The 27,605-nt window shown below is 40.8% G+C and overlaps 1 protein-coding gene across 1 annotated transcript in view; it reads left to right on the forward strand.

Annotated features, from left to right (window-relative positions):
• The window catches only part of LOC128534330 (thyrotropin-releasing hormone-degrading ectoenzyme-like), a 58,478-nt gene that overhangs the window by 22,907 nt on the left and 7,966 nt on the right, over nt 1–27,605 (forward strand). Inside the window, exons 5-13 of the mRNA XM_053508721.1 lie at nt 48–202; nt 6,511–6,624; nt 7,944–8,078; nt 8,314–8,379; nt 11,247–11,312; nt 13,857–14,041; nt 21,235–21,323; nt 22,966–23,099; nt 23,310–23,365. Coding sequence (XP_053364696.1) covers nt 48–202; nt 6,511–6,624; nt 7,944–8,078; nt 8,314–8,379; nt 11,247–11,312; nt 13,857–14,041; nt 21,235–21,323; nt 22,966–23,099; nt 23,310–23,365 — 1,000 coding nt within the window. The remainder of the gene's footprint in view (nt 1–47; nt 203–6,510; nt 6,625–7,943; nt 8,079–8,313; nt 8,380–11,246; nt 11,313–13,856; nt 14,042–21,234; nt 21,324–22,965; nt 23,100–23,309; nt 23,366–27,605) is intronic.

The following is a 27,605-nucleotide window of genomic DNA, read 5'->3' on the forward strand; positions in this document are numbered from 1 at the left end:
TGTTGTTTGGTTTGTTTTGATGTTTGTGCGTGTGTGTGTATGAGCAGATCTCTTAGCTGTACCGAAACACCCATATGCAGCGATGGAGAACTGGGGTCTTAGTGTGTTTGTGGAGCAAAAAATCCTGCTGGATCCGGATGTCTCATCTTTCTCTTACCAGATGGATCTCACCATGGTAGTGGTGCATGAGATCTGTCATCAGGTACAAACACACACACACACACACACACACACACACACACACACACACACACATGTGGATAGGTTGAGCTAAGCGGTAGGGAGAAATGAAGGAAAACAGCAGTAATACCTAAAAGAGAACATGAACAGCAGGGAGTCTGGATAAACAGTAAATAAAAGAAAGAAATGTGTATGAACTGCATGAATAAATAAGGATACGCAGCAGGGATCATGGAGGGAAATTTTGGGTCAAAATTGGGAATAAGAGAGGATGAACAGTAAGTATAAATAAGAGAGAAGAGGGGGATAACAGTGGGATAGGTGAGGGGGAAGTGCATGGTTAAGTGAGCATGAATATCAGGGATAATAAGAATAAGGTGATCGCTGAAAAATAAGGTGAATAGTAGGGCTATGTACAGGCAGTTAACTGGGGAAACTGGAATAAACATCAGGGATATGCAAAGATAAACGTAGGGAAGACTGCAGGTGAAAAGTGAAAAGTGAAGGTTCAAAAGTAATGGGATTGAGAATAAACAGTGGGTATAAGCAGGGTGGAACAATAAGGAGAAGTGGAGGTGAACATAAGTGGGGGTAAACCAGAAGATTACGTAAGCATGAACAGTGAGAATAAGAGCAGAGGGAGAAAAATCACAAAAAGTAAACAATAATTAATGTTGACAATCCAGAGCAAGTGACAGTGAATAAAGATATGTGATAGTGAACAGTCCTGAAAATTCAGGGGAAAAGTTAGGCATGGTGAACAGTGGGTATAAGTAAACATGAACAGCAGCGATGGTTTATGATGAACAGTTGGTGTTACTGACATTAAACAATAGGAATAAGTGATAGTAAACAGTGGAGGTAAGGAAGTGGTAACAGTGGGGGATATGTGATGGTGAACTGTGGGGGTAACAGAGGGGTAACATTGAGGATAAGTGGTGGTAACAGTGATGGTAAGGGGAGGGTGTACCATTTGAGAAAAGTGATGGCAACTTTGAAGATAAGTGATAGTAGAAGTAAATAAAGGTAAACAGTGGGGTAAACAATAGGGATACGAAATGGCCAACAGTGCGGGTATGGAAGGGGCTAACAATGGGGTGAATGGTGGTGGGAACAGGCTGTTAATAAGGATGTATTGGACGGGAAGAGCTCCAGCACTTTCCTGATTAGCAGCAACCACACACTTATACACATTTTTCAGGCTCATAATTATTTTCCTCTCAGCAAGAGAGCGAGAGAGAGAGAGAGAGAGAGGGACTTTGAGAATCAATTCATCTTCTTCTTGGCATCCAAAGAGGGAATTAGGGAACAGGCCCTCCACCATGTTGACATATTGATTTCCTCATCTATTAAGAATGCTGAATAGATTGAGAGAGAGAGAGAGACTGAAAGAGAGACACAGAGAGAGTGTGTCTTGTAGTGTAATATATTTCCCTTAGTGTAAAAACGTTATTGCCAGTGACAGATTAAAATTAATATGAATTGTTCCACATGCAGTGTTACCTTGTGCTGGATGCTAAACACTGTCCTCGTTCGAATAACTCAGAAAAGAGCCTGTGTGCTGGACATTAAACACTGTCCTCATTTTAATAACTCACCGAAGAGGCCGAGCACTCGATGGTAAACATTCCTCATTATAATAATTCACAGAGAAGGCTGAGCACTGGATGATAAACACTCCTCCTCCTGATAATTCAAAGAAAAAGCAGGGTACTGGACGTTAAACACTCTGTCCTCATTCTGATAATTCATGGATGAGGCAAGGCGCTGGCTGTTTAAACACTTTGTTGTCATTCTAATCATTCCTTCACCAGCCCGAGCTTTGAAGGGTGAAGGCGTTCTAATAGCTCTCAGACAAGGCTGAGCTCTGGTTGTTTAACACTCTGTTCCCGTTCTAAAGACTAACAGGTAAGCCTGAATACTGAAAGGCCATAAATCTTCTTTCTACCACATCACACCCGAAGTGATTACTCTTGGGTCCAAGCAGTGAGTGGAGTTTTACCCATCAGCCCCGTGGAGGTGAGGTCCAGCCGCTGATCTCAATAAGCCTCACATAGTGGTGTAATAACTCAGCAGATTGCTGCTCAATTTGCTCAGTACACACACACACACACACACACACACACACAGAGAGTCTCCGCTAATAACTCTGAAGTCAGCGAGAGCAGCTCGCCAATGTTTATTTGTTTTTCTACATTTATCCATTTAGGCAATAATTTAAATTTGATATTGGAGACTGATATTGGATTTGGTTTATCATCATTACTTACATTCCACCGAGTCTGATTCTGATTCTGAGTGATACTTTCTGAAACAATAATCTAGTCTGATACAATCGGATACTGTGATTCAATAAAATTCAGGTTTAGTGGTCTTAAAAATCTAAACCAGCTTAAGAGAACTATATAAATTTCAAATATAAATTAAATGCATCTGTAATGAACAGGCCAGAGGCAATCGTGCAACGGAAAACCTTTCTGAGACGCTATAGAAAAAAAAAAAAAAACATGAGAAGAATCAAACTCCAAAAGAGAACTCATCTTAATCTAAATGATGCCAGAATTTGTGAGTTTACGACCAACTTTTTAATATGAACACTAGACCTATTTCTGAATTAATTTAAGTTTTAAGATATAGATTTTGTTGAAGTTAATATCTGTTTAGTGATGTGGACCTGAGTTTTAAAATGCAATCCTACAATTGGACACCTTCATGGTTTCAAAGCAGACCCATTCTCAGCAGTTTTATGTATATTTGAGTAGACCGGTTGGGGCCATGGTTAGTATCAGTGTGCGGTTTTTAGGTAATGAGAACAACAACCATAAGTAGGGCAGGTCAGTTCATCAGGAGAGAGGAGAGGTTGGGGCATGTCAGGAGAGCAGAATGTGCCAGCACAGTGCCCTGGGACACAAAGCAACCAAGTAGTTTTGGTCCTAATGGACCAAACCATCCTACTTGAGGGCTGCTTTTTAAAAGGATCGTGTCTGGGTTAGGAAAGCTTACTGTATCTGCAATCTTTCCTGTCCACTGCAGGGTCCTGGAGTCATGCCATTGCTGGAGCTATGGCAGGCTGAAGCCAATCACCATCTCAGCAGAGCAAATGAATCATCAGTCTGCTCTTGTCCTTGGTAGTGGAGGCAGAAGGTCAGATGGTGATAGAACCAGGTGCTAGTTCATGACACGGTCATGGCAAAGTGCCAGGCAAAGGGCTGATTCAATAGCTCAAAATCTGATTCAAAATCTTTTAAGAACTGGCTTTGTTTTTCCATGGGCTAGATAATCACATCATTATGTTACTGTATACATCAGTGTACGTCTCTACTTTCGCAGAAATGCTAGTGGCAATGCTAATGGAAAAAAAAAAAATGCTAGTGGCCAAAAATACTAGCGCCAATCACAGCAACAACACTGCTAACCTTAAACATAGCTTTGCAAGCGTTTTTTTTTTTGGCTTGATCATTCCTAGAAGACATTTGAGTTGCCCATTGCATGGTGAGTCCATTATTTAAAGATGGTTGTGAGAAACTTTCAGTTGGTTGTGATAATACCACCCCTAGCCCCTGATGTACTGTAATGTACAGCCAATGGCTGATGCCTTTGACTGTCTGAAAAAACTGATGAGACTGGATGTGCAGCTTTTCACGTACAGAAATAAGAGTAGAGAAGAGAGAACATACAGTAGACTGAAGGATGAAGTTGAGGAGGATGTTTACAGTGCCTTCTACAGATCTTTTGGCTTTGTATGCAAACTTCCAGCTGGTCTAGAAGTAGGTTTGTAATGGGTTTGAAAGGGTACTGCACAGATACTTAATTACCCAAAGAGGTCAAAGTGGCAGGTCTTTGGTCATTGAGTGCTTTGGCTCTGCGGCAGGTCTCCAGTGAGGTGATAAACATCTTAATAAACACAGGAGCGACCTTGTTGTTGAAATGCTTTAGGGTGGAGGGTGCTGTCTCCATTGCATTAACTACTAAATACATTAGTTACTACACTGTGTATGATGATGTGAATTACCTAGGGTTAGAGTATTTCAGGTTCATAGTGAAACAGTGCTACAGTCTGATATAGTGTTCTATACTAAGACAATATAATAGAGTGTGTTGTTGTCATATGCAGTCTGATACAGTAATATTCTCTGATACAGTTAGACAGCCTGTGTTCAACAGCATGACACTGCTTTGCTTGTGGAACTTTCTCAGATGGTGCATCTGTTCCACACCTCTCCTCTCATGTTGAACCTGACAGACTGTGTTTTAACATATAATCGGCTGATATCTGGAGGTTCCTCTGTGTTTTAGACCTTGTAGTCAGGAAAGCAAAACCAACCTGCCAACTATGCCGAAGAGCAATTCGTCAGAAATCTATCAGAATGCAGTGAGGTGTGTGTTTTTATGACAACATTGACTACATTGGATTTCAGCACACCATTAAGGATCAGCCATGTTTTTTCCTAACGAGGTGTTTAAGTGAAACCACCGTCTGCCTCTCTGTCACACCGAACCCTTAATGAGATCCTGTGATGATTTCTCACTACTATTCAGCTCTCTGTTTTTCCTCATTATTGGTGGCCCATAAATACAATTGACACATGATATGAAACATGATTTAGACTCTGTGTAATATCCAGATGGAGTAAATCCACAACATAGAGATGGTTTTCTCGCTCCAAGTCCATTTACACTCAGTTTGGACAAACGCCTGCATGTGAAAAAGCATAAAATGGAGAAATTAGCTGTGTGTGTGTGTGTGAGTGTGTGTGTGTGTGTGTGTGTGTGTGTTTGTGTGTGTGTGTGTGCCAGTGTAGATTCTTTTCTGGTTATTAATCATTGCTCAAAAAGCTCCATCTGGCCAAGATGCTTTTCTCCTGGAGCTGATTTCAGTGCAGGTTTTTTTTTTTTTTTTTTTAAGGCTAATGAATATAAATGTGCACAGGATTTCTAAACAAACACTAAAGCTGTGGAAATGCTAATACAGATTCAAAAACAATAGTGTTAGTGCTGAATAAGTAAGCAAATAAATAAATAAAAAATATATTTTAAAAAGTGAAAAAAATGAAGTACTTAGATCTGTCTATGTTACAATAATTCAAATATCTTAGGGTTATATGGATGCTGAGGTTTATAACTAATGTAAAAACATAAATGTAGGATTAATAACACATTTAACCATGTCCATAGTTAAAGACCTATTATGCATTTTTCAAAACGTAATAACAATACAGACACAATTGTTAAAATATTGATCATGATGGAAATGCATTGAGTTTGAGTTGGGTTTTAAACAAAAGAGTTTCACAAGGCACAAATTATTGCCGTCCAATACATTTTTAAAACCTGGAAGGATCGTGCTGAATGATCAGTTTCACAGAAAAAAAATGTGGCAAATCTTTGTTTACTAGTAAAAGTAAGAGCATTTCCATGCACACACTCACTCATCATCTATATTGTCTTATCCTGTGTAAAGGGTTGTGGGGCCCTGGAGCTTATCCTAGTGGACTGGTACACCCTGATTGGGGTGCCAATCCAGGTTGCATAGCTACACACACACACACACAACTGGTAATTAGGAAACAGCAATTAGCCTAATCTGCATGTCTTTGGACTGTGGGAGAAAATTAAAGGCATTGGAGGAAACCCACCAAGCCTTCAGATTGCTAAAGAGGATATAGACTGGATATTGGATAAGGCAAAAGGGTCATGTGATCTGATGATTCCAGATTGAGTCCTATTCCAGAGCGATGGGCGTTTCAGTGAGAAGGGAAGGACATGAAGCGATGCACCCATCATGCATAGTGTCCACTGTACAAGCCCCTGGAGACAGTGTTATGATCTGGGGTTGATCAGTTACTCAGGTTGAGACTCAGTAACGTTATGGGGCAATAAAATGTGATGTGACGACCTGAATGTACTAAATCACCAGGTTATCAGCTTCAACTGATGTTGGAGTTATACAGATTGTAAAAGAGTGGTTCTGGGAACATTAGGAATCATTTTCTCACATCAACTGGCCACAACATTGTGTGTGCTGTAATAAAGCTAAAGGCATACTTTTGTGTTTTGAGTCATTACACCATACAGTATAAGAAAGAAGAAAGCAACTGGCAGACAGAGGCTGTGTTAGAAAAGCACTTGTGAGGATGAAAAAAGGGTGAACAGTATCTCTACTTTAGCAATATGTAGTACTGTACAGCTGTTATACACAGTTTATGATTTGTTTGTTTGCCTTTACTATGGAATTTTGGAGATTGGTTTTATTGATCGCTCAGATACATCAACATCAACATCACTTCCAAATCACAGAATTTATAAAAGTGTGTGTGTGTGTTTGTGTAGTGGTTAGGGGACCTGGTCACTCCAGTGTGGTGGGATGACGTGTGGATTAAAGAGGGATTTGCTCATTATTTCGAGTACCTTGGAAGCGACTTCCTCTTCCCAAAATGGAACATGGTGAGTAATGTGAATTTATTTATTTTGCATCATGAACATTTAATACTCACCTACCTACACACATATACGCACACATACTCACAGGTGTCCCAGAGTGAGGGATTAGCATCGGACAGGACAGGACAGGACAGGACAGGACAGGACAGGACAGGACAGCTGTGTTGAAGAACTTCCAATGAGAATGATGAAGGTTCTCGGGTGTGGGTTGTATCAATATGAGCTCAGATTCAGCAGTTTTCCTCTTTATCCTGCATTGATAAAAAGAAAAAAGCAGACGCAACTCGCTGGAGCTGAACACGTCCTCCCTGTTTGTTTGTTTTTTACTTTTTGTTGTTCTTGCACTGTGTTTTACGAGACCGTTGGGTCACAGGATGTCGGATGTTTGATTTTGTGTTTATGGAAGAGGAAGAGCTGAGAGAGTGGAAATGAAATGTTGGAGGTTTACACTCTAAAGAGAGCATGTACGGGCCAGATGGACGCTCTTCTAATGGTGTCATTTTACAGCTCACTTAAGTGTCTCCTGTGGCTGAGCAGCTGCTCTCTGTCTCTCTCTCTTTCTCTCTCTCTCTCTCTCTCATTCTCTCTCTCTCTCTCTCTTTCTCTCTCTTTCTCTCTCTCTCTCTCTTGCTCCCTCTTTCTACTTTTCGCTTTCTCGTTCTCTACAAGCATTGTGTGCTTGTTTTTGTTTATTTTCCTCTTCTAGTCATCTTGCCAGATTGTGTTCCCCCTGTTTCATGTCTTTAGACATCACAAAAGAACCAAATCTCCTCTTGATGTCTAAAAAGCAGATCACTGCAGTACAGGTTGAAGGTGTCTCCCAGACCCTGCTGTGACGTTCTCACCTCTCACATGTCTGTGCATGAAACATCACGCTTAATAATGATTCAATTTCTCTGTATGATGATAAATAATAAACCTGTCCAACAGAGTGGAGACATGAAGGACAAAACCGTCTCTGATATTTTCACTCAGAAACATGAATTCTGAGACGGTCATTAAGCAACAGTTAAAATTCCCATTACACTCTCGCTGTATATAAAAGGAGCTGTGGCATAGACATGATTTCATCATAAGTAATGACACCCTACATTAACTCTCCTGCATCTGTTAGTAATAGAAAGTGGATGATGCATAACGTTTGTGTCGTCTGCTCTTTCAACACCATTTCACTCATGTTTTCTATCATTATAGCACTTAGGAAAAAGTGTGAATGAGTAATCGAGAGATAACCGATCCATTTTGAAATATTACAGACCAGGATGTCAGATTTTATCACATAATTATTCACTCTGTGTGTGTGTCTCTGTGTGTGCATCCAGAAACAGAGGTTCCTGACCGATGTCCTTCATGAAGTCATGCTGCTGGACGGCATGGCGACGTCTCATCCCATCTCACAGGAGCTTTCCCAAATCGCAGACATCCACAGAGTGTTCGACTGGATCTCCTACAAAAAGGTTTCACAACAGCACACAATAAAACCCGGAGCATGTCAATCCACCATCCAAATTCTATCTACTGATCATATCTACTTTTCCAATGATGGATTGGAATAAATACTTTTTCAAAGTGATAGATAGACTACAGTCAGAGTGTAGATTTCTGTAAGAGGTAGATCTAAAAGTAAATGAGATTAAGATAGTTGCCTTCTTGCCTGTATGTGTATGTGTGTGTGTGTGTGTGTGTGTGCAGGGAGCTGCGCTGATTCGCATGCTGGCCAACGTCATGGGACAAAAAGCATTTCAGAGAGGCATCAATGTGGGTGAACCAAAGTCTGTCTTTTTTCTGTCCATTTGTTTGTCGATCTGCTTATTTGTTTGAGTTTAAGTCTGTCAGTTTTTATTTATTCTTCCCTGTTTGTTTGTCCATCTGACTCTCTCTTTGTCTCTGTTTTCTCTGTCTTTTTATATATAAAGTCAGTCTATAAGCTTTGAAAGAAATATGTTTTTGCCATTTTACTTCTGTAGACAACTACATTATATTTTAAATTAAACATTCAGGTTAATTTCAAGAGAAAAAAGTGGGTCACATTTTTTGAATAATAATCAAACAAACAATCAATTGTAAGTATAAGAATTGCCTTTAATCTATCTACAGTATCCAGGAACCCAACTAGGGACCGTGGATACCAATATTGATTACCATTGTATTTAGTCCTATTCTCACAACCGTGGTAGAACCTCTGGTCAGCATTCACATGTGCATTCATACACTACGGCCAATTCGGAAACACGAAATAACCTAATCTTCATGACATGGGACTGTGGGAGGAAACTGGAGTTTCCAGAGGAAACCTACCAAGCACGGGGAGAACATGCCAACTTCATGCACACAGACCAAGGGCGGGAATCAAACACAGACCCTGGAAGTGTAAGGCCATAGTGCTAACCACTAAGCCACTGTGCTGCCCTTTGAATTATTCTGGTACAAGTTCATTTTGGTTTCATCAGTCTAAAGAGTTTGGCAAAGTCCTGGTCCTGCTCCTGGTCTGGAGCATTACCAGTAGTTTGCATCATGTTGTGAAGTGTCTGTATTTACTTCATAAAGTTGTCTTTGACTTCAGACTTTGACAATAACATGCCTACCCCATCTACTTTAAGTGTATTTCGTGGTCTTCCAGGCCTTTTTCTGTTGTTGACCGTGCCAGTTAATTCCTTCATTTTAAGAAATGTTCCAAACTGTTGTATTGACCACACTAAAAGTTACTAGTTTACTATATGGGTGTATTTATTTACTTAATAATGGACTCCTTCACTTGCTCTTTGGACCTCATGTTGAGTGAACAGCTACCGAATGGTAATCCCCTTGAATTAAAGCTGAACATCCTGGCTTCGCTCACATATTGAGTGTTTCATTTCAAATTCAATGCTGTGGTGTACAGAGACCAAATGCCAAAAGTCATCCCTTTTGATTTTTTTATTTACTTTCTGTCACCCTCTTTCTTTTTTTCTTCTTTTCTTTTCTTCATCTTTCTCAATCTCCCCCTGTCCATCTTTCTTTATTTTTCCGGTCTCTCTCCCTCTCTCTCTCTTTCATTTATATCCGAACACCCTTCCAGTCCAGGTGTGCGGCAGATGTTTCCTCTCTGTCCTCATTAACAGCTCTTTATTTTCCAGAAGCTTCAGTAGAAGAGCCTCATTAATGTCTGTGAGCTGCAGTTATTAATTATGCATTGTGTTTAATCATCATGGATATTAAACCACAGTGTTTAACTCACCTGTCATCCCTCACTTCCTCATCTTCGTCTCTCACTCGCTCGTCTAGTCGTCTCACAGCTAATTTCGGCTTTGTGATGATGTTTTCGCTTTGCGAGTGAAATCCTCCAACAGAATCCATAAACACCACCTGAATGACGGCGAAGTGGGAGAGATTATTGTCGTAGGAGTAAATTGAGCCGATGCTCAATGTGTGTGTGTGTGTTGTGTGTGTGTGGGTGTGTGACCTTGGTCTAAGCTGTGTCTAAAACCAGACAGGTTTACTTTGTCCTCCTGAAGTCAGTGTAGTTGAAATAATACACAGCCGGTTGAGCAGCATGACCTGGGGGCGAGACTGTACCTGATGGTCATTCAGCCTTCAGAGAGAGAAACAATGAGAGAGAGATTCAGCAGACCAGAACAGACCCTGTCACTCAGTAATGCGCTGTATTTCCACACACATTTCCCAGAGTGCTGGTTTTTGGCGCTGGGTCTCGACCTCAGGGTCACAGGGTGACGTGTCGATGCTCTTCAGTCTGGTACTCACTAATACACAAACACACACACACACAGTGAACACACTGCCCAGGGAGCACATGGCATGCTCAGCTCATTCTGCTGTGCCCCCTGGTGGCTGGGAGCGAGGTATGAGGACAGCAGACAGCAGAGGAACGCTCCTGAGAGAGCACTTTTCTTAAAAACAATGTCCTTTTTTTATATAAAGTTTAGTAACGTTCACACACACACAGCATTTCCTCTTTTATCTGCTTGTCCACATTCAGCTGTCTGCAATTCTCTCTCTCTCTCTCTCTCTCTCTCTCTCTCTCTCGCTGCAACACAGAGGCTTCAGTCCTGTAATTAAATCTGACAGCATGTCTAATATAACATCATATAAATGTCCAGGATGGAAATCAGCAGCAGTGAGTGAAGGAGATAAAGTGCCTGAAAGATTTACACTCATATTTACTCTTCAAGGTGAATGTGTTCGATTAGATACGCACTCGGATTTGCATGACGACGCCTACGGGAAGATTATTACACACAAGATTGATGCTTCTTTTTCTTTTCATACAGTATAACTGCTTTCTGCTGGGTTTCTCTACACCGCTTTGTTTTTCTTTCTCATTCATTTTTCATTCGATGTGGAAAAGTTTAAATTCCTCATCTTTACTGTGTCCATTTTACCGCTCTTACTGAGCCTGAAACGCTCTCACGCTGCGAGTCTGACTTCTTTACACATCATCGTGAGCCTCTAATTTTCTTCTTATTGTCCATCTTGAAGCTTCGGTCGATCAATCCCCAGTATCTGCCGCACTGGATTTACACTCGCCGTGCCGAATCGAAATGAGAAGCGATAACTGTCTCACTGCGGGCTGTTTCTCTCCTCCAGTCTCCCGAATGTGTTTTATTTCTCCGTCTGCTGTTTTACAGGATTATTTAGTGAAGCACGAGTACGAAAATACGGCCAGGGACGACTTGTGGAACTCGTTCTCACAGGTGAGGTTCATACTGTAAGCGTGTGTTTGTGTGTACGTTAACCCAGAAAACGTAATGTTATAACACACACTAATAAGAAGTAGAGAGAGTGTGTGTGCAGAAGTTATTGATTCTCCTCATGTTCCTGCAGAAAGCTGATGTGTTTGCAGGTGAGCACGCACCCACTCACACACAAACACACACAGTACTCGGAGAAGTCATGACCGTCACCAGCCTCAACCTTTTCATTTCCTTGGCAGTTAAACATTTACACTGAGAATGAAGGGTGATTTGATAAAAACGTTCATCAAACCTCTAAAAAAACAAAAATTTATATCATACCCGACATTGTACAGTTTTTTTCCTAAAGCTTTTTGTTAAAGCATCCAGTTTGAATATATTCAGCTTCGGCAAGTTTAGTGACAATGCCGTCGCCTTCATCAGGCCCAATTTCAATACATCCAGTTTCAGCACATGCGGTTTAAATACACTGAGGTCCAGCAGGTCCAGTTTGAATACATCCACCTTCATCACATCTGGTTTTAATACCTTCAGCTTTAGCAGGTCCAGTGTTAAACCAACCAGATTCAGTAAGTTTAAGTGTCTCGCTTCTGTCTGGAGATCTCTTCGCATGGATGCCCCGTGTGGTCTGCCTGGGATGTGTGTGGTGACTGGGGACGCTTCCACTTTTCCACGACGACGGTCCTGGTCTTGGCTGATGCTGACAGCTGTTCGCTGAGGAGTCATGACTGTATCTGCTCTATAGTTCAGGACTGGAGTTTCCTATAGTCTACCTGAGCCTCCAATAATGAACTGGACTCCATTTTAACCTAAACACATCTCCTGTTATACTGAACTTCCAATCTCACACAGTTTGATGCAGACCAATACCTGCTATCCGCTTTTACCCAAATGAAGATGGGTTTTCTGTTGAGTCTGGTTCCTCTCAAGGTTTCTTCCGACTGCTATCTCTGAGAGTTTTCCCCTGCCACTGTCGTCGTCATCCTCGGCTCGCTCATCAGGGACATTCTTGTCATTTTGATTCATAAACAGGTTTAAAAACAGGGTTTAAAATTAAATTATATATTTTTTCATCAAACTGAGAAATTCTCATCAGGAAGTCAAACCTTTAACAGGCTGGAAAGTCAGACAACGACTCGCAGTATTAGCCTTGCTAATCTGGTGAAAAATGTCTTCTTAATGAGATTACCTTCCACAAGGGAAGTGTGAGATTCATTTTCTGAAACCGCAGGATACTGAAGAGCCCTTCACAAGACTGTGATATAAAACTGTGGTTGCTCTGGAACTGCTTAAAACATTGTTTAAAATAAATTAAAAACCCATGACCTCAGGTCTTTGCAGCTTAGCATGTGTTCATTATATTGAGTAATTTATCTGTATAAAGCTCATGACACACCATGGTCTAATTAATATTAATCCACACTGCGTAATAAACTCACGAAATCCTCTTTAAAACAATAATCTGCACAAAGCCTTTAGTCAAATCCCTGAATTAGCTCTAAGCTATGTTCTTTAATCAGTTAAAAGCAGCACTGGGAATCAGGTAAACAGAAAACCAGTGTTAAGGTGGATCTGCTGTACTGGCTTTACTTGTCGTCTGTGTCTGAGAGGATCCTCATTTCCAGCTTTTATTTCCCAGATGCCCGAGACCGAATTACAGATGATTTATATAAATTGCTAAGTCTGAGTCTCTTCTCCACATTTTGAATCTCACTGTCCATCTCCAGCATCAGTTGCTAAAACCCCATGACTCGCTCACTTTTCAGCTTAACATTTACTTTAGAGCTTTTATTCCCCATCTGAGCAGCACCTTCACAATTCCTGTGAATGACTGACATCTCTGAGATTCACTGATCTGTCCGAGCCGATGCTTTCGGTACGAGAGTGACTGTCAGTGTGATTTAATTCCTCACAACACTGCAGCATTGAAGCTATTACTGCAGAGCCACCACACATTTCCTATCACATCAAATCTCTAACACTGTGAGGAGTGATGAGTGATTTAACAGACTGATGTGAACATTATAAAGTCCTCTGAAGAACCATTAATAATAAACTGTAATTCAAACGTATACTTGTAACTTTATTGATTTTATTGTGTCTCCACTATTCTGCGTTACTCCCACTACCTGTGTGTAATTTCTCTCTAGGGTTGTGGCGTCAGGTGACCTTTACTCATGTAATTATATTCATTATAATGGAACAGGATGTAAAAGACCAAATTAATAATGCTCTGTCGGCTTTATAAATCTGATTCACATGGAAGAAAGTAAGAGTGCCATCTTTGGAAATTGTTCTTGACACTGATAACTAACACGAGTGTTGAGTTTATAGTCCAGTGTGAATAATTACCAAGCAGAAAATGTCCACTTTTATTACTGTAAATTACCCATGGTTTTATATGGTGTGAACAGATCCTCTGTAATTATGACTCGCACACGAGACCTGTTCCTGTTAATAGTTGTAAGTTAGTTTCTATAAACTCTTGTGAACAGGACATTATTGAGAAAACCTCCGGGCTCACTTTTGTGCTCTGTATTCCAGGCCATGCACAGGGAAGAAAAGGAAATCAACATAAAGGAGGTGATGGACAGCTGGATTTTGCAGAAGGGGTACCCCATGGTTACCATTAGCAAGAAAGAGAGCCGGGGGGACGCTGTAACCATCCGCCAGGAACACTTTCTCTATGACACGGACACTAACATCCACCATCATCAACTTAACAGAAGGTACCGTCCAATCTGGCACAACATAAATGTCAGTACGACCGCAGTCGATGGTGACCTTTTACCTCCAGATGACCTTTGAAATCCTGAATTGTTTGTCAAGGAGGAATAAACCTGCCTGCTGCAGACCTATTAGCTTTAACCCTCACTAATGATCTCATGAATAATGCAACAGGACCTTAGGTCTTTAGGTCTTATTTAGGCCTAAATGCTGGCAGCAGACCGTCACACACTGTGAATATTAATCTGATGAAGTGTGTGTGTGTGCGTGCTGTGTTGAATATGTAGCGGTATGAAGATTGAATAGTGTATGCATGTGTATGAGGGAAAAAGAGAGAGAGGCGGAAGAAAGAGAGAAAAAACACCCAGGGAAATTGTATAATAAGCATGCAATTTATCACGATTCTAATTCATTTAGGTTCACAGTTTGAAATATTTAAACAGATGTTTTTTGAATCGATGATAAAACTGGTGTGTTGATGGCCATTATGTTATTTCTCCTTATGTGTTTGGCCTGGCTGTTTCATACTCTCATTGCCACGCGATGAAGGTACAGTAAACTCAGTAAAATATTAAAGACTGTCCTGCTGGGTGAAATTACCTGCATGATTTAACTTGGCTCTTACCTTGCAGTTATGCTGGATCTCACTGTGTTGGTTTTTTCCTCTCACTATGCTGGATTTGTTTCTCACAGTGTTGAATATCACTGAGCTGGGCTTGTCACTTACTGTGCTGGATCTTGTCTCTCTGTGTGCTAGGCTTATCAGTTACTGTGCTGCACTCATATCTCGCAGTGCTGGATCTCACCTCCTTGCTTTGCTAGATCTTGTCTTGTACTTGTGTGATCTCTCACTGTGAATTACCTCATGTCTGACTGTGCTGGATGTTGTCTCTCACTGTGCTGGATCTCATCTCTCATTATCTTGAATGTTCTCTTTCTCTCCACTGGATCTCATTTCTCATTATCCTGGATGTTCTCTTTCACTGTGCTGGATCTCATCTCATCTCTGACTGTGCTAGATCTAATTTCTCATTATCCTCAATGTCATCCATCAGTGTGCTGGATTTCTTCCATTATCCTGGATGTTCTGTTTCACTGTGTAGGATCTCATCTCTCATTATCCTGGATGTCATCTTCTCACTGTATTGGATCTCATCTCTGATTGTGCTGGATCTAATCTCTCATTATCCTCAATGTCATTTCTAACTATGCTGAATCTCATCTCATTGCTATATTGGATCTTATATTTCACTGTGCTAGATCTAATCTCTCATATGCTGGATGTTATGGTTCTGTGCTGAATGTAATTTCCCATGATCCTGAACGTTGTCTCCTCACTATTGCAGATCTCCTCTCTCACTGTGCTGGATGTCATCTCTCATTATCGTGGATGTTCTCTTTCATTGTTGTGGATCTCATCTCATTGCTAAATTGGATCCCATTTCTGTCTGTGCTGGATCTCATCCTTAATTATCATGGATGTTATGTTGAAAGATCTCATCTCTCATTATCCTTGATGTACTGTAATGTTTCACCGTCCAGATATCATCTCTCACTGTGCTGCGTCTTATCTCCCATTATTTCTCATTTACTTCACTGGATCTCATCTCTCATTATCCTGAATGTTTTCTTTCACTGTGCTGAATCTTATCTCATTGCTACAGTATCTCACAAAAGTGAGTACACCCCTCAAATTTTTGTAAATATTTTATTATATCTTTTCAAGGGACAACGCTAAAGATATGAAACTCTGATAAAATGTAAAGTAATCAGTGTACAACTTATATAATGGTGTAAAGTTGATGTCCCCTCAAAATAACTCAACACACAGCCATTAATGTCTGAACTGCTGGCAACAAAAGTGAGTACACCCCTAAATGAAAATGTTCAAACTGTGCCCAGTGTCAATATTTTGTGTGGCCATTATTATTTTCCAGCTGCCTTACTCTCTTGGGCATGGAGTTCACTAGAACTTCACAGGTTGCCACAAGAATCCTCTTCCACTCCTCCTTGATCATGTCATGAAGCTGGTGGATGTTGGACACCTTGCGCTTCTCCACCTTCCGTTTAAGGATGCCACACAGATGCTCAATAGGGTTTAGGTCTGGTGACATGCTTGGCCAGTCCATAACCCATAACCACAGTTTCTTTAGCAAGGCAGTAGTTGTCTTGGAAGTGTGTTTGGGGTCATTATCATGTTGGAATACTGCTCTATGGCCCAGTTTCCGAAGGCAGGGGATCATGCTCTTTTTCAGTATGGCACAGTACATGTTGGCATTCATGGTTCCCTCAATAAACTGTAGTTCCCCAGTGCCGGCAGCACTCATGCAGCCCCAAACCATGACACTCCCACCACCATGCTTGACTGTAGGCAAGACACATCTGTCTTTGTACTCCTCACCTGGTCGCCGCCACACACGCTTGACACCATCTGAACCAAATAAGTTTATCTTTGTCTCATCAAACCACAGAATGTGGTTCCAGTATTCCATGTCCTTAGTCTGCTTGTCTTAAGCAAACTGTTTGCGGGCTTTCTTGTGCACCATCTTCAGAAGAGGCTTTCTTCTGGGACGACAGCCATGCAGACCAATTTGATGCAGTGTGCGGCATATGGTTTGAGAACTGACAGGCTGGCTCCCCATCCCTTCAACCTCTGCAGCAATGCTGGCAGCACTCAAACGTCTATTTTCAAAAGCCAACCTCTGGACATGACTCTGAGGCATGTGCACTCAACTTCTTTGGTCTACCATCGCAGGGCCTGTCCTTTTAAACCGCTGTATGGTCTTAGCCACCGTGTTGCAGCTCAGTTTTAGGGTGTTAGCAATCTTCTTATACCCTAGGCCGTCTTTGTGTAGAGCAATAATTTTTTCTTTTAGATCCTCAGAGAATTCTTTCCTCAGAGAACCACTTTTTTGTAAGCCATGACGTGCCATGTTAAACGTCTAGTGACCAGTATGAGAGCGATAACACGAAATTTAACACACCTGCTCCCCAAGGACACCTGAGACCTTGTAACACTAAAGAGTGACATGACAACGGCAAGGGAAGGGCTAATTGGGCACAATTTAGGCATTTTCATTTAGGGGTGTACTCACTTTTGTTGCCAGCAGTTCAGACATTAATAGCTGTGTGTTGAGTTATTTTGAGGGGACATCAACTTTACACCATTATATAAGCTGTACACTGATTACTTTACATTTTATCAGAGTTTCATATCTTTACCGTCGTCCCTTGAAAAGATATAATAAAATATTTACAAAAATGTGAGGGGTGTACCCCCTTTTGTGAGATACTGTATATTGGATTCTATCCATGACTGTGCTGGATCTCATTTCTTATTATCCTGGAAGTGTTGTTTTATTTTGGAGGATCTCATCTCTCATTATCCTGGATGTCTTCCTTCACTGTTTTGGATCTCATCTCATTGCTGTGTTGGATCTCAAGTCTGACTGTGCTGGATCTCATCTCTCATTATCCTGGATGTTCTCTTTCACTTTGCTGGATCTGGTCTCATTGCTATATTGGATCTTATCCCTGACTGTGTTGGATCTCATTTCTCATCATCCTCAATGTCACCTCTTATTATCCTGGATGTCCTCTTTCACTGTTGTGGATCTTATCTCATTGCTATGTTGGATCTTATCTCTGACTGTGCTGGATCTCATCTTTAATTATCATGGATGTTCTGTTGTACTGGGGAAGATCTCATCTCTCAGTATCCTGAATCTCTTTCACTGTTCTAATTTCCCAGCACAACGAGATCCAGCATACCTATGAGAGGATCTCCTCTCATTGCTATGTTGGATCTTGTTGTGCTGGAAAGGTGCATGTTAACAGGGTGAGTATTGGTGTGTGATGAAGTGTATTAACGTGATAACAGTGGTAGCTCACCGCTTAAGATATTGGTCAAAAATGCTTGATCTTATCTCTTAGAAGGTTCTCCCATTCCCAATTCCAGATTTTCAATATTGACGTTAACATCCTTTGTTTTGGATTGTGGGGTGGGGTAAAGGTGAAAAAGATTTGTTTGTCTGGTGCATCCCATTCGTACTCGATCTGATTGGGATCTGATAGTTTGTAGGCCATGTTGGCATGCTTGGGCTCTTTGCCTGCTGGCTGGCTATTGTGCCATTGGGGGTTGTGGTGCCAACATTGACTTTTTTGGAAGTTTGTGCCCCACTGGCTTTTCTGAGGATTGGACCAAAGCACCTCCGTATTTAAGTGCACCGCATTGTTGTTGGAAATAAGAAGTTCCTTACATAGGGTACTTAATGTCACTTTGAAATGCAGCGCCTCAGCCTAGTGAGCTAGGGTGGTAATCATAGTTTTATATTCACATGTACTGTAACAGGACTGTATCCGCTCTTAGCCGGAGCATGGCAATGCTATCATTGTCATGGTGACCGTTCAAAAAGGTTCGTTAAACAGTAGCAAATCGTTTTAACAAAATATTTTTATATAAGATCATTTTAACCATTGAAATATTTTTTGAGTCTAATGATTGATTACAAAAATGCATAAACCGCTCTGAAGTGTTAAAGAAGTGCTACAATCTACCTACAAATAACTAGAAATTTTTGACAGCTGCAATTTCTCCTGATGGGTGGTACTGAGCTTTGATGAATTTCTTGAACATCGGAAGTGTAGCAGCGTAGGAACGGCCCTGTGCTGCGCTGGATCTTGTTTTCTCACCCCATGGAAGAGTTGATGCAATATTTCTGTCCTAAAGAACATGTCCTCTCTCTCTCTCTCTCTCTCTCTTTCTCTCTCTCTCTCTCTCTCTCTCTCTCTCTCTCTCACACACACACACACACACACACACACACACACACACACACACACACACTGTTCCTGTCTTTTCTTTTATCATTAGCAGTTTCTTTTCAGACTTGTCCAAGTTTTACTTTTCTTTCTCTGTCTCTCACCTCTGAAGGTGTGGCTGCTGCTGAGGGCTTTTTTTTTTTTGTTGTTGTTCTTTTTTTCTCCTTGATTTTTCTACTTGCCTGACAAGGAAAGAGTCAAGTGTGAAAAAGTCCAAAATCAGTCTACACACTGAAACACACACATATGCACAGGGAGGATGTATTTAATAAAGTTACTATTAGGTGTCACTAATTTATCCATGACAACGGTCCATCTAACTCACACTGACTCTTTATGGGCACCTCTGATATTATTTCTGTAGGAAAATGTGTGAAAGGCAGCTGCTTTATAAAGATAGCGAGTTTGTTCAGGCGGTCATGCTGGATCCCATGCAGCCTCTCTGTGGAGCCTCATTATTTTCCAGAGTCTTCTGTTAGGGAAAGAGGAATGAAAAGAGAGAGAGAGAGAGAGAGAGCAGAAAATGTGAAGTTTTTGGATAGCTGCTGAAACGTGTCACATTACAGACAAAACACCTGGATACCATGGGGTTTCCTCCAGGGTCATGAAGTGAAGGTATCATATTGTATTAGATAGAAATCCTAGTGTAGTGGAACTTTCATTAATTAATCCTAAAATGCGAATCATCCTGTTTAACTACTTACAGTATTAGCACCAGGGCTGGTGTGAATCATAGCCAAAAGGTCAGGAGGTAGCCACCCCAACTTAGTATGGACTAAAAAGGTGTTTGAAGTAGACCACAGCACTCAGAATGTTTAGATGGGCAACACTGACCTTGTAGAACATGGACAAGTTACACACTGAAGCCCAAGCAGGAGACTTTTGACATTTTCTATATGGACAAAAGTATTTAGCCAAACGTGTTAATTATTGAATTCATGTATTACAATCAGGTCCCTTATCCCCAGTGAAGGGCAATGTTAATGCTTCAGCATACCAAGAAATCTTGCTATGCTTTTAACTTTTAACTGGTGAAAGCGTGCCCAAAGCAAAGACTATAAAGAAATAGTTTTAACGAGTTCAGTTTGGAAGAACGTGACTGGCCCACCCAATTTAATTAAATTCAAATAAATTCTACTTGTATAGCATTTTTAACAATTTGTCATTGTTGCAAAGCATCTTTACACAATCAAAAGAAATGATGGAAGTTTGTATAAAATTCAAATTTGTATGAATCTAAATTATTAGATTGTTCCTGAGCTGAGGGCAATGGTGGCAAGGAAAGACTCCCTGAGATGACAATAGGAAGTAACCTTGAGAGAAACCAGACTTACCAGGGAACCCATTTAGCAGGGATTGATCTGCAGTCGTACTATGTGTTAGAAGGGTGGAAGTTCAATATAACAGTAGATGTCTTTAAGTTAATATGGAGTCTAGTTTGTTATTGGAGGCCTCAGACACAGAGCCCTGATCTCAACCCCAATCGAGCACCTTTGGGATGAACTGGAACGGAAAGTGCGAGCCAGGCCTTCTCATCCAACATTAGTGGCTGAGCTCATAAACGCTCCATTGAATGAACGTGCAACGAAGCTGTTACAGCTGCAAAAAAGAGGCCGACTCCAAATGAAAGTGTATGTATTTGGATACAATGTCAGTGCAGCTTTCAAAGTAAGACAGAGAACTAGATTATTTTGAAAGAACTAACTTTCAATGTAATCTAGACGTCTTTGTGATGGTTACCTGGTGATGGAAGGTCTGCCGTTGACATCTTCTGGACATCTCTTAGGCATTTTCTAAGTATTTTTGTTTCTGAAAAGGTTTAAAAAGTACAAACATGTTGTTCTGTGCTCCTGTTGGAGTTGACGTGAGCGCTGTAATCACGTGTGAAGGACAGAATCGGTTCCTCATCTATATGCCCAAACACTAAACACACTGTGACAATCCATTTGTAAGGTCACAAACACACAAACAGCTCCAGTGTAATACTCTTAGGCGGTGGACTAAACACTGGAATGTAACAAAAAGCTGCAGGGTTTTATTATTATTATTATTATTATTATTATTATTTATTAATTAATTTTGGCACTGTAATGCTGCTGATGACTCAACCCTGGTTTTTGTTTCTGAGAGAATGTGTGTTGGCAGACAGAGGAACATGAGCGAATGATTAATGCCGTGTGTATATGTGTGTGTAAGTGTGTAAAACCAAAGAGTTTGTGTCTATGCTCCATCACCTTCAATTTCTTCTCCCGACATGTCTTTCCTCTCTTATTGCTTTTTGTTCAAGTAAAAAACTTCTGCCTATGAAAAAAAAAGTCTTTTCATTGTGTATTAATTATCTTGTCCTCTTTCTGTGTGTGTGTGTGTGTGTCAGTTTGCAGTGGCAGATCCCGTTAAACCTGGCATTGGGAAACTTCAGTCACATATCGTCTGAGTCTCTCATCTGGATCATTAATAAAACAGGTAGAAGCCTTAAAACACACACACACACACACATGCACACACACACACACACACACACACACACACACAGAAATTGTGTATGAGAGGCCCTGCTTCATTGATGAATCACCGCAGAAAGCCATCCTTTCAGAGCACAATCGTTTGGAAGAATTGAATTTAAGCTGTGATGTTGTCACTGAGGTTCCTGCCGAAAGGGTTCCTTTCTCTGTGTCCAGGGAACTGAGTCCCCAGAGTGTCCCTAACCTAAACATCCTTAAATCCTGTCTTTTCTCTCTGACAGGAGACAGTGAGCAGAATTGAAGCAGTCACTAGACTGATGGTCATCTCAGTAGATCTCTGGAGATCATGAAGCATTCTTAATGGAGAATCTCTGAAGCCTCAGAGTGTGCCACAGTATTATAAATGTAAAACCCTGTAGATTTCTCCAGACCCTGAATGATTATTTTGTGTGAAGCTCTAAAGCCCTCTGGATCATTGGTGATTATGAATGATTATTTGGTATGAATCTCTGAAGTTCTGGAAACCTCCGGAGATTCTAAATCGTTTCATAATAAAAGACTCTGAAGTTATGTGGCTTTCTGGAGTTCCTGAATGATTCATTAGTGAGAAGTTTTGAAGTTATGTGGATCACTGGAGATGCTAAATGATTTATAAGTGTTAAGATCTGTAGATCCCTGGAGATCCTGAAAGATGCGATGGTGAGAAGCTCTGATTGTCTGTGGATCCCTGGAGATCCCAAATGAGTCTTTTGTAAGATTCTCTGTAGATCCCTGTAGATCTCTGGATGAGTCTTTTAGTGTACAGTCCTGTGGATCTCTGGAGATCCTGAATGAGTCTTTAGAGTAAAGCTGTAAAGTTCTCTAGACGTGTGTTGTTATGGTTGTAAAGTGCGGTCACGTCTGTGTGGTAAAGTGCTTGACTATACATAATGTGTATCATCGTCTCTGAGGCAGTTCAGTTGCAGACATTTTATCTGTCATTCCATAAGGTGTGTGTGTGTGTGTGTGTGTGTGTGTGTGTGTGTGTGTGTGTGTGTGTGTGTGTGTGTGTGTTGCGATTAAACATTCTCTTCCTGCTCTTTCTTCCTATTTAATTATTGATAGAGTGATGCAGAAGGATGAGTGATGGAGTGGACTGATGAAGTAATTGAATCTGACATTTCTCCTCACTCTTGCTCCTTTATTTATAGAATGAAGCAGTGATGGAGTGATGAGAAGGAGGAGTATTGAGTGATTGATTGATGGAGTGATAGATCTGATCGATTAATTGAGAGGGATCGGTGATGGAGTGATTAATTTTAAGGGTAGAATAGGAGCAAGTGATGTAGAGGAAGAAGTGATGAGAAAGAAAAAGACTGAGAGAAAAGAGCGATGGACAGATGTAGAGGAATGAGTACTGCAATGACAGATATGGGATGATAAATGGATGCAGAGGAACAAGAAGTACTGAAGGATAAATGTTGGAGTGATGTAGAGATATGAGTGGTGTTGAAAAACAAGTGATGGAGTGATGTAGAAGAATGATTGGTGTAGTAGATGATAGAGAAAAGGGTTTTGTAGAGATGTAGTAATAGAGGGATGAGCTGAAAGAGTGATTGAATCTAAACATTCTCTTCTCGCTCTTCCTCCCTGTTTATTTATAGAGACGCACCGAGTGGGACGTATAGACGAGGAGACGTGGTTGCTAGGCAACGTCAATCAGACGGGCTACTTCAGGGTGAACTACGACCTTCACAACTGGAGGCTTCTGATCCAGCAGCTGATGATCAACCCCACAGTATGCAACTCCTTCTCCTTCCTTCTGTGTGTGTGTTTGTGTGTGACCTACTGCACTCGTTCACTTCTCATAATCCTTTTTCCCATCTTTATCTGATTCTCTTGTACTCTATTTCCTTTTTTTTTTTACATTTGATACGTCTATCCTGTCTGTACCCTGTTTGACCCTCTCTTATTGATGAAACCGTGTGGTGTGTGTGTGTGTGTGCAGATCATCTCAGTGGGGAATCGTGCTGGTCTAATGGACGACGTCTTTAACCTGGCCAGGTGGGTTTTAGTCAGGACGTTCTCACACTCTCTTCCATCTCAGTGAGGTGTAAGCAGCTTAAAGACTCATGGATGCTACTTTCTCTCGTGCCTGAGTGGAGGACACACACTGACACTCAGGTGAAAATGAGGCCCCGGGCCAAGCCGCAGCTCTGTTCTGTGCTAAACGAGAAACAGAAAAAACAAGAGAGAAAGATGAATGGAAGAGTGCATAGGATGTGTGACTACATTCTGCTCTTTTTATCTCTCTAGTCTTCTTTTAGAGAGTTACATTTTTAACTTCGGCCACCAGCTCAACTTTGGATAGGGAAAGAGAATAGGAAAAGACTGATGTAGGACAGAAGAGGGATGTGTGATGATGTGATGGAGCAATGGAATGAGAAGAGTGAAGTGCTGGAAAAGGGCAAGTGATGGAGTAAGAAGTAAAACTAATGATGGAGTTTTAGTAAAATACAAGTGATGGAGTGATGGAGAAGTAGAAAGGGATGCGTGATGAAGTTAAACTGAAGGACAACGGCTGGAGTAATGGTGAAAGGCAAGTGATGGAGGAATGAAAGGGACAAGTAATGAACAAAGAAGTGTAATAGATGGAGTAAATACAATAGGAAAAAAAGCTAAGTGATGGATTCATAAAACTATGAAGTGATGCAGATGGACAAGTGATGGGAGATAGATTGATGGGGATGGATGAGTAATGAAGGAATATAGTAAGAGAGTAGAGTTATAGAGTGTTGAATTGATTGACAGAATGATAGAGAGGGATTAATGATGGAGAGAGTGACAGAGGCAGATGTAATGATGGTAAAGGAAGAGTTGTGGAGTAATGATGAACAGCAGTGATGTATTGATGGATGGACGGTGAGGAATGAGCGATGGAGTGATCATTAGCAAGCGAAGGTGATATGATTCTCTCTCTCTCTCTCTCTCTCTCTCTCTCTTTCTGTGAAAAAGCAAAAAGCAAAACAGAGTTCCATTATTTATCCGAGTGAGCCGTGTTGAAACAGTAGCCTTATTCACGCTGGATTAGTTTTATCTGGGAATTAGTGTGGATTTAATTGAGTCATTCTGAAGCTAATCATCGTCTCTAATTCTCCAAACACACTGCATTTCCTCAGTTATAATAATCCTGTTCAAATGACGTTACTTAAACAAACGTCCTCCGATTAAAACTTTAATCCTGCTCCAGCTGTCTTTATGCACAGGATGAACTGAACTATTCCCAAATGTTCAGTGCAGCTTAAATGTGTTTCACAAATGCAAAACTCACAACACCAGCCAGAGGTACAGAAGTGATGCTGAAGTCTTCTGTGGAACTGAAAACCACTGAATGTGTGTAAAAAGAGCTGCTGCTGTTAACTAAGTTGTGTATTTGATTTGTATCCTGAATGTTTACTGACGGCGTTCTCCATTGCTTCCGTGCCGCTTCACTTCCTGCCAACAAACAAACGAGCAAAAGCTGCCAGATGTTTTTCTTCACCGCTCTGTAGCTCAGCTCCAGCGTAAATCATCCTCAAATGGAGAGACTCCTACACCGCTGTGCGTTCCATGCTGGGATAACAGTTTAACACACACACTCATTCACACACAATCTCAATAGTGTTGTTTTGTAAAACATAGAGACCAGGCCATGGCTCCTCCCCAACTTTAATCACTCAATTAACTGAACAGAGAAGAACAGATCCCAATTCCACTGAGCCAAGCACTGAACCCTGAGGAACTCCTCTCACTTAAACAGAACAAAGCCTCTGCTCCTCTACTCCTTTTATAGATTTATTGATGCTCTTATTTCCTGTAGAAGAATTATTATTTATAAGCTAAAAGTATGAAAAGTTAGAATAGATTGTGTGAAGTTGTAGAAGGAAAAAACTCAATGTAGTTTTGATCTCTCAGTTTGTTCTGTGGTTTTTATTCTGTAACAGGAGAAGATTAAATCCTTCTCTGAGCTGGTGTTTAGGGGGAATATCAACAGTGTATGTTATTAAAGCTTACAGCTACACCTGTCCACATCTTTATTAGTGTTTAGGGATGTACAGTTGTGTGTGTGTGTGTGTGTGTGTAGGAATATAAGCTTGTTGTTGTTGATGATCACACACTGGTGTAAATTAAATCTGATAATGAAAAGTTTAAGGTATGAATCACAATAGAAGCCCTCAAGCTTGTGCACCTGATTAAATCCTTCTGCAGCTCCGGGGAAATTTACCGCCAATTCAGTAACAACGTTTAACACAATTTCTGATAATTAATTTTACGCTCCAGTGAACAGAAAACTCGCTGTCAGCTCGGCTTTGTTGTGTGTTTTAGATCAAATTCGAACACTTATGTGATGAGTTTATTTTCATGAGAGAGTGTGTATGTGTGTGCTTTTAACAGAAACAGGTTCGAGGAGTTTATTAGATTCACTTTAGTGCACAATGAGGATCTTTTGTCATCTGCACTCACGCTGATGACGCGACTTAATGAACGCCTTTAAACTCTGCAAATATTTAATGAAGAAATAATTACAAGGGAATTCAGGAGTTAATGACTCTTTATTTACAAGCTCAGTTCAAATCATCTTGCACACTGAGTCATACACACACACACACACACACACAATGTCAAGTTGCTCTCACAAGGTACAAAAGCTGAATAATTCAGAAATAGTTGGACAAACAGTTCTAAAGAGTAGAACTGCAGCTCAGGCTCTGAGATTGTGTTTCCTTCTGCTGAAAGCTGCACAAAACCCTGTTAAAGTTTAATATCTTTCTGCATTTCAGTCATTTTCTTTTTCACTCCCTTGTGGCCCAAATAGTTCCATTTCCCCATCTCTAACGCACGTGATGGAGCTTAATGCCTCATAAAGGTGTCCATTCAGGTAAGTTCGAGCTGAAATTACTACGAGGTTCAGAACACACCGTCTTCAGGAATGAGAAGCTTAATGAGTTTGTCACGTTCCCCCTGATCCTGTCCCTGTTGACCAAATCACGCTCCTGTCCATCTTCATCCTTCACTTTAATTAGCATGACATAACTAACGCCTAAACAGATAACGAGTTTGATGAATAAATCCATCTGAAGTGAACGAGACAGACGTTTACTAAGCAGTGAAGATGAGAAAACCATCGCTTCAGCACTTTTTCCTGGACAGCGTTCGCTCCGTCTGTAAAATACTACAGCTTTAAACGAACACTTTTATCATCAGCCTGTAAAGTTTATGGTGTAGTGGGGCATTCTGGGTAATTAATGTACAACGTCAGCAGGAAACTCAAAGCCTCTCTTTCTCTTGTTCTTTCTCATTTATCATTAAATTATAACAAACGCTCTCTATCGTTCTTTTATTCAGAACCTAAACAGCAACATTGTTTCGCACGACTCTACTTTGTTTTGTGATGATGCAGGTTTTCACGAACGATTAACTCTGAGAGGAAGAAAAGCTTTATTTATCCTTGTTCTGTTCAGTAATTAATAAAACAGTTCACTCATCAAAGAACAAACCTGAACCTCTTAGAGCAGGGGAACTGTGATGAGTTGAGGCATGTTGTTTATTCATATTCATAAACAATTAAATGATTTCTTGGATAAATGTCGGACAGGACATGGGTGCATAACAGCCACTACAAAGGTCCTTGATGAGGTAATTACAGCATTAGACAACAAACAGGTATGTATTGCCACCTTTATAGACCTCGCCAAGGCCTTTGACTTTGTCGACCATAGGATCCTTTTACATAAGCTTTCCAGTATTGGTCTGTCCAATCTTATAAGCTTTCCAGTATTGGTCTGTTATCTTACTAACCGTGCCCAGCAATTAAAGGTTGAAAACATTATGTTAGACCCACTTAATATGTCTAAAGGTGTGCCTCAAGGCTCCATTCTGGGCCCAACCCTTTTTTCTATCTACATAAAGCTAGAATAGCTTTTCTTTTCTGCAATAAAGCTTTTTTTACTCATGCTACCAAATGCACCCTTGTCAAGATGACAGTACTGCCAATTTTGGACTATGGTGATATTATTTACTGTATAGAATGGCACCAAATACAGCCTTAAAAAAACTTGACACTTTCTATCATTCATCCATCCATTTTGCCACTAATGCACCCTTTCACACTCATCACTGCGACCTGTATAAATTAGTGGGCTGTCCCTCCCTTCATACTTGGCGGCTCCATCACTGGTTTCTTTCCATATACAAGACAATCCTGGGCAAGACACCTCTCTATTTGTCATCTCTTCTTCATGTTGCTCATAACGCCTATCGCACA

This window comes from Clarias gariepinus, chromosome 12 (assembly GCF_024256425.1).
Source record: "Clarias gariepinus isolate MV-2021 ecotype Netherlands chromosome 12, CGAR_prim_01v2, whole genome shotgun sequence".
Classification (NCBI taxonomy): domain Eukaryota; kingdom Metazoa; phylum Chordata; class Actinopteri; order Siluriformes; family Clariidae; genus Clarias; species Clarias gariepinus.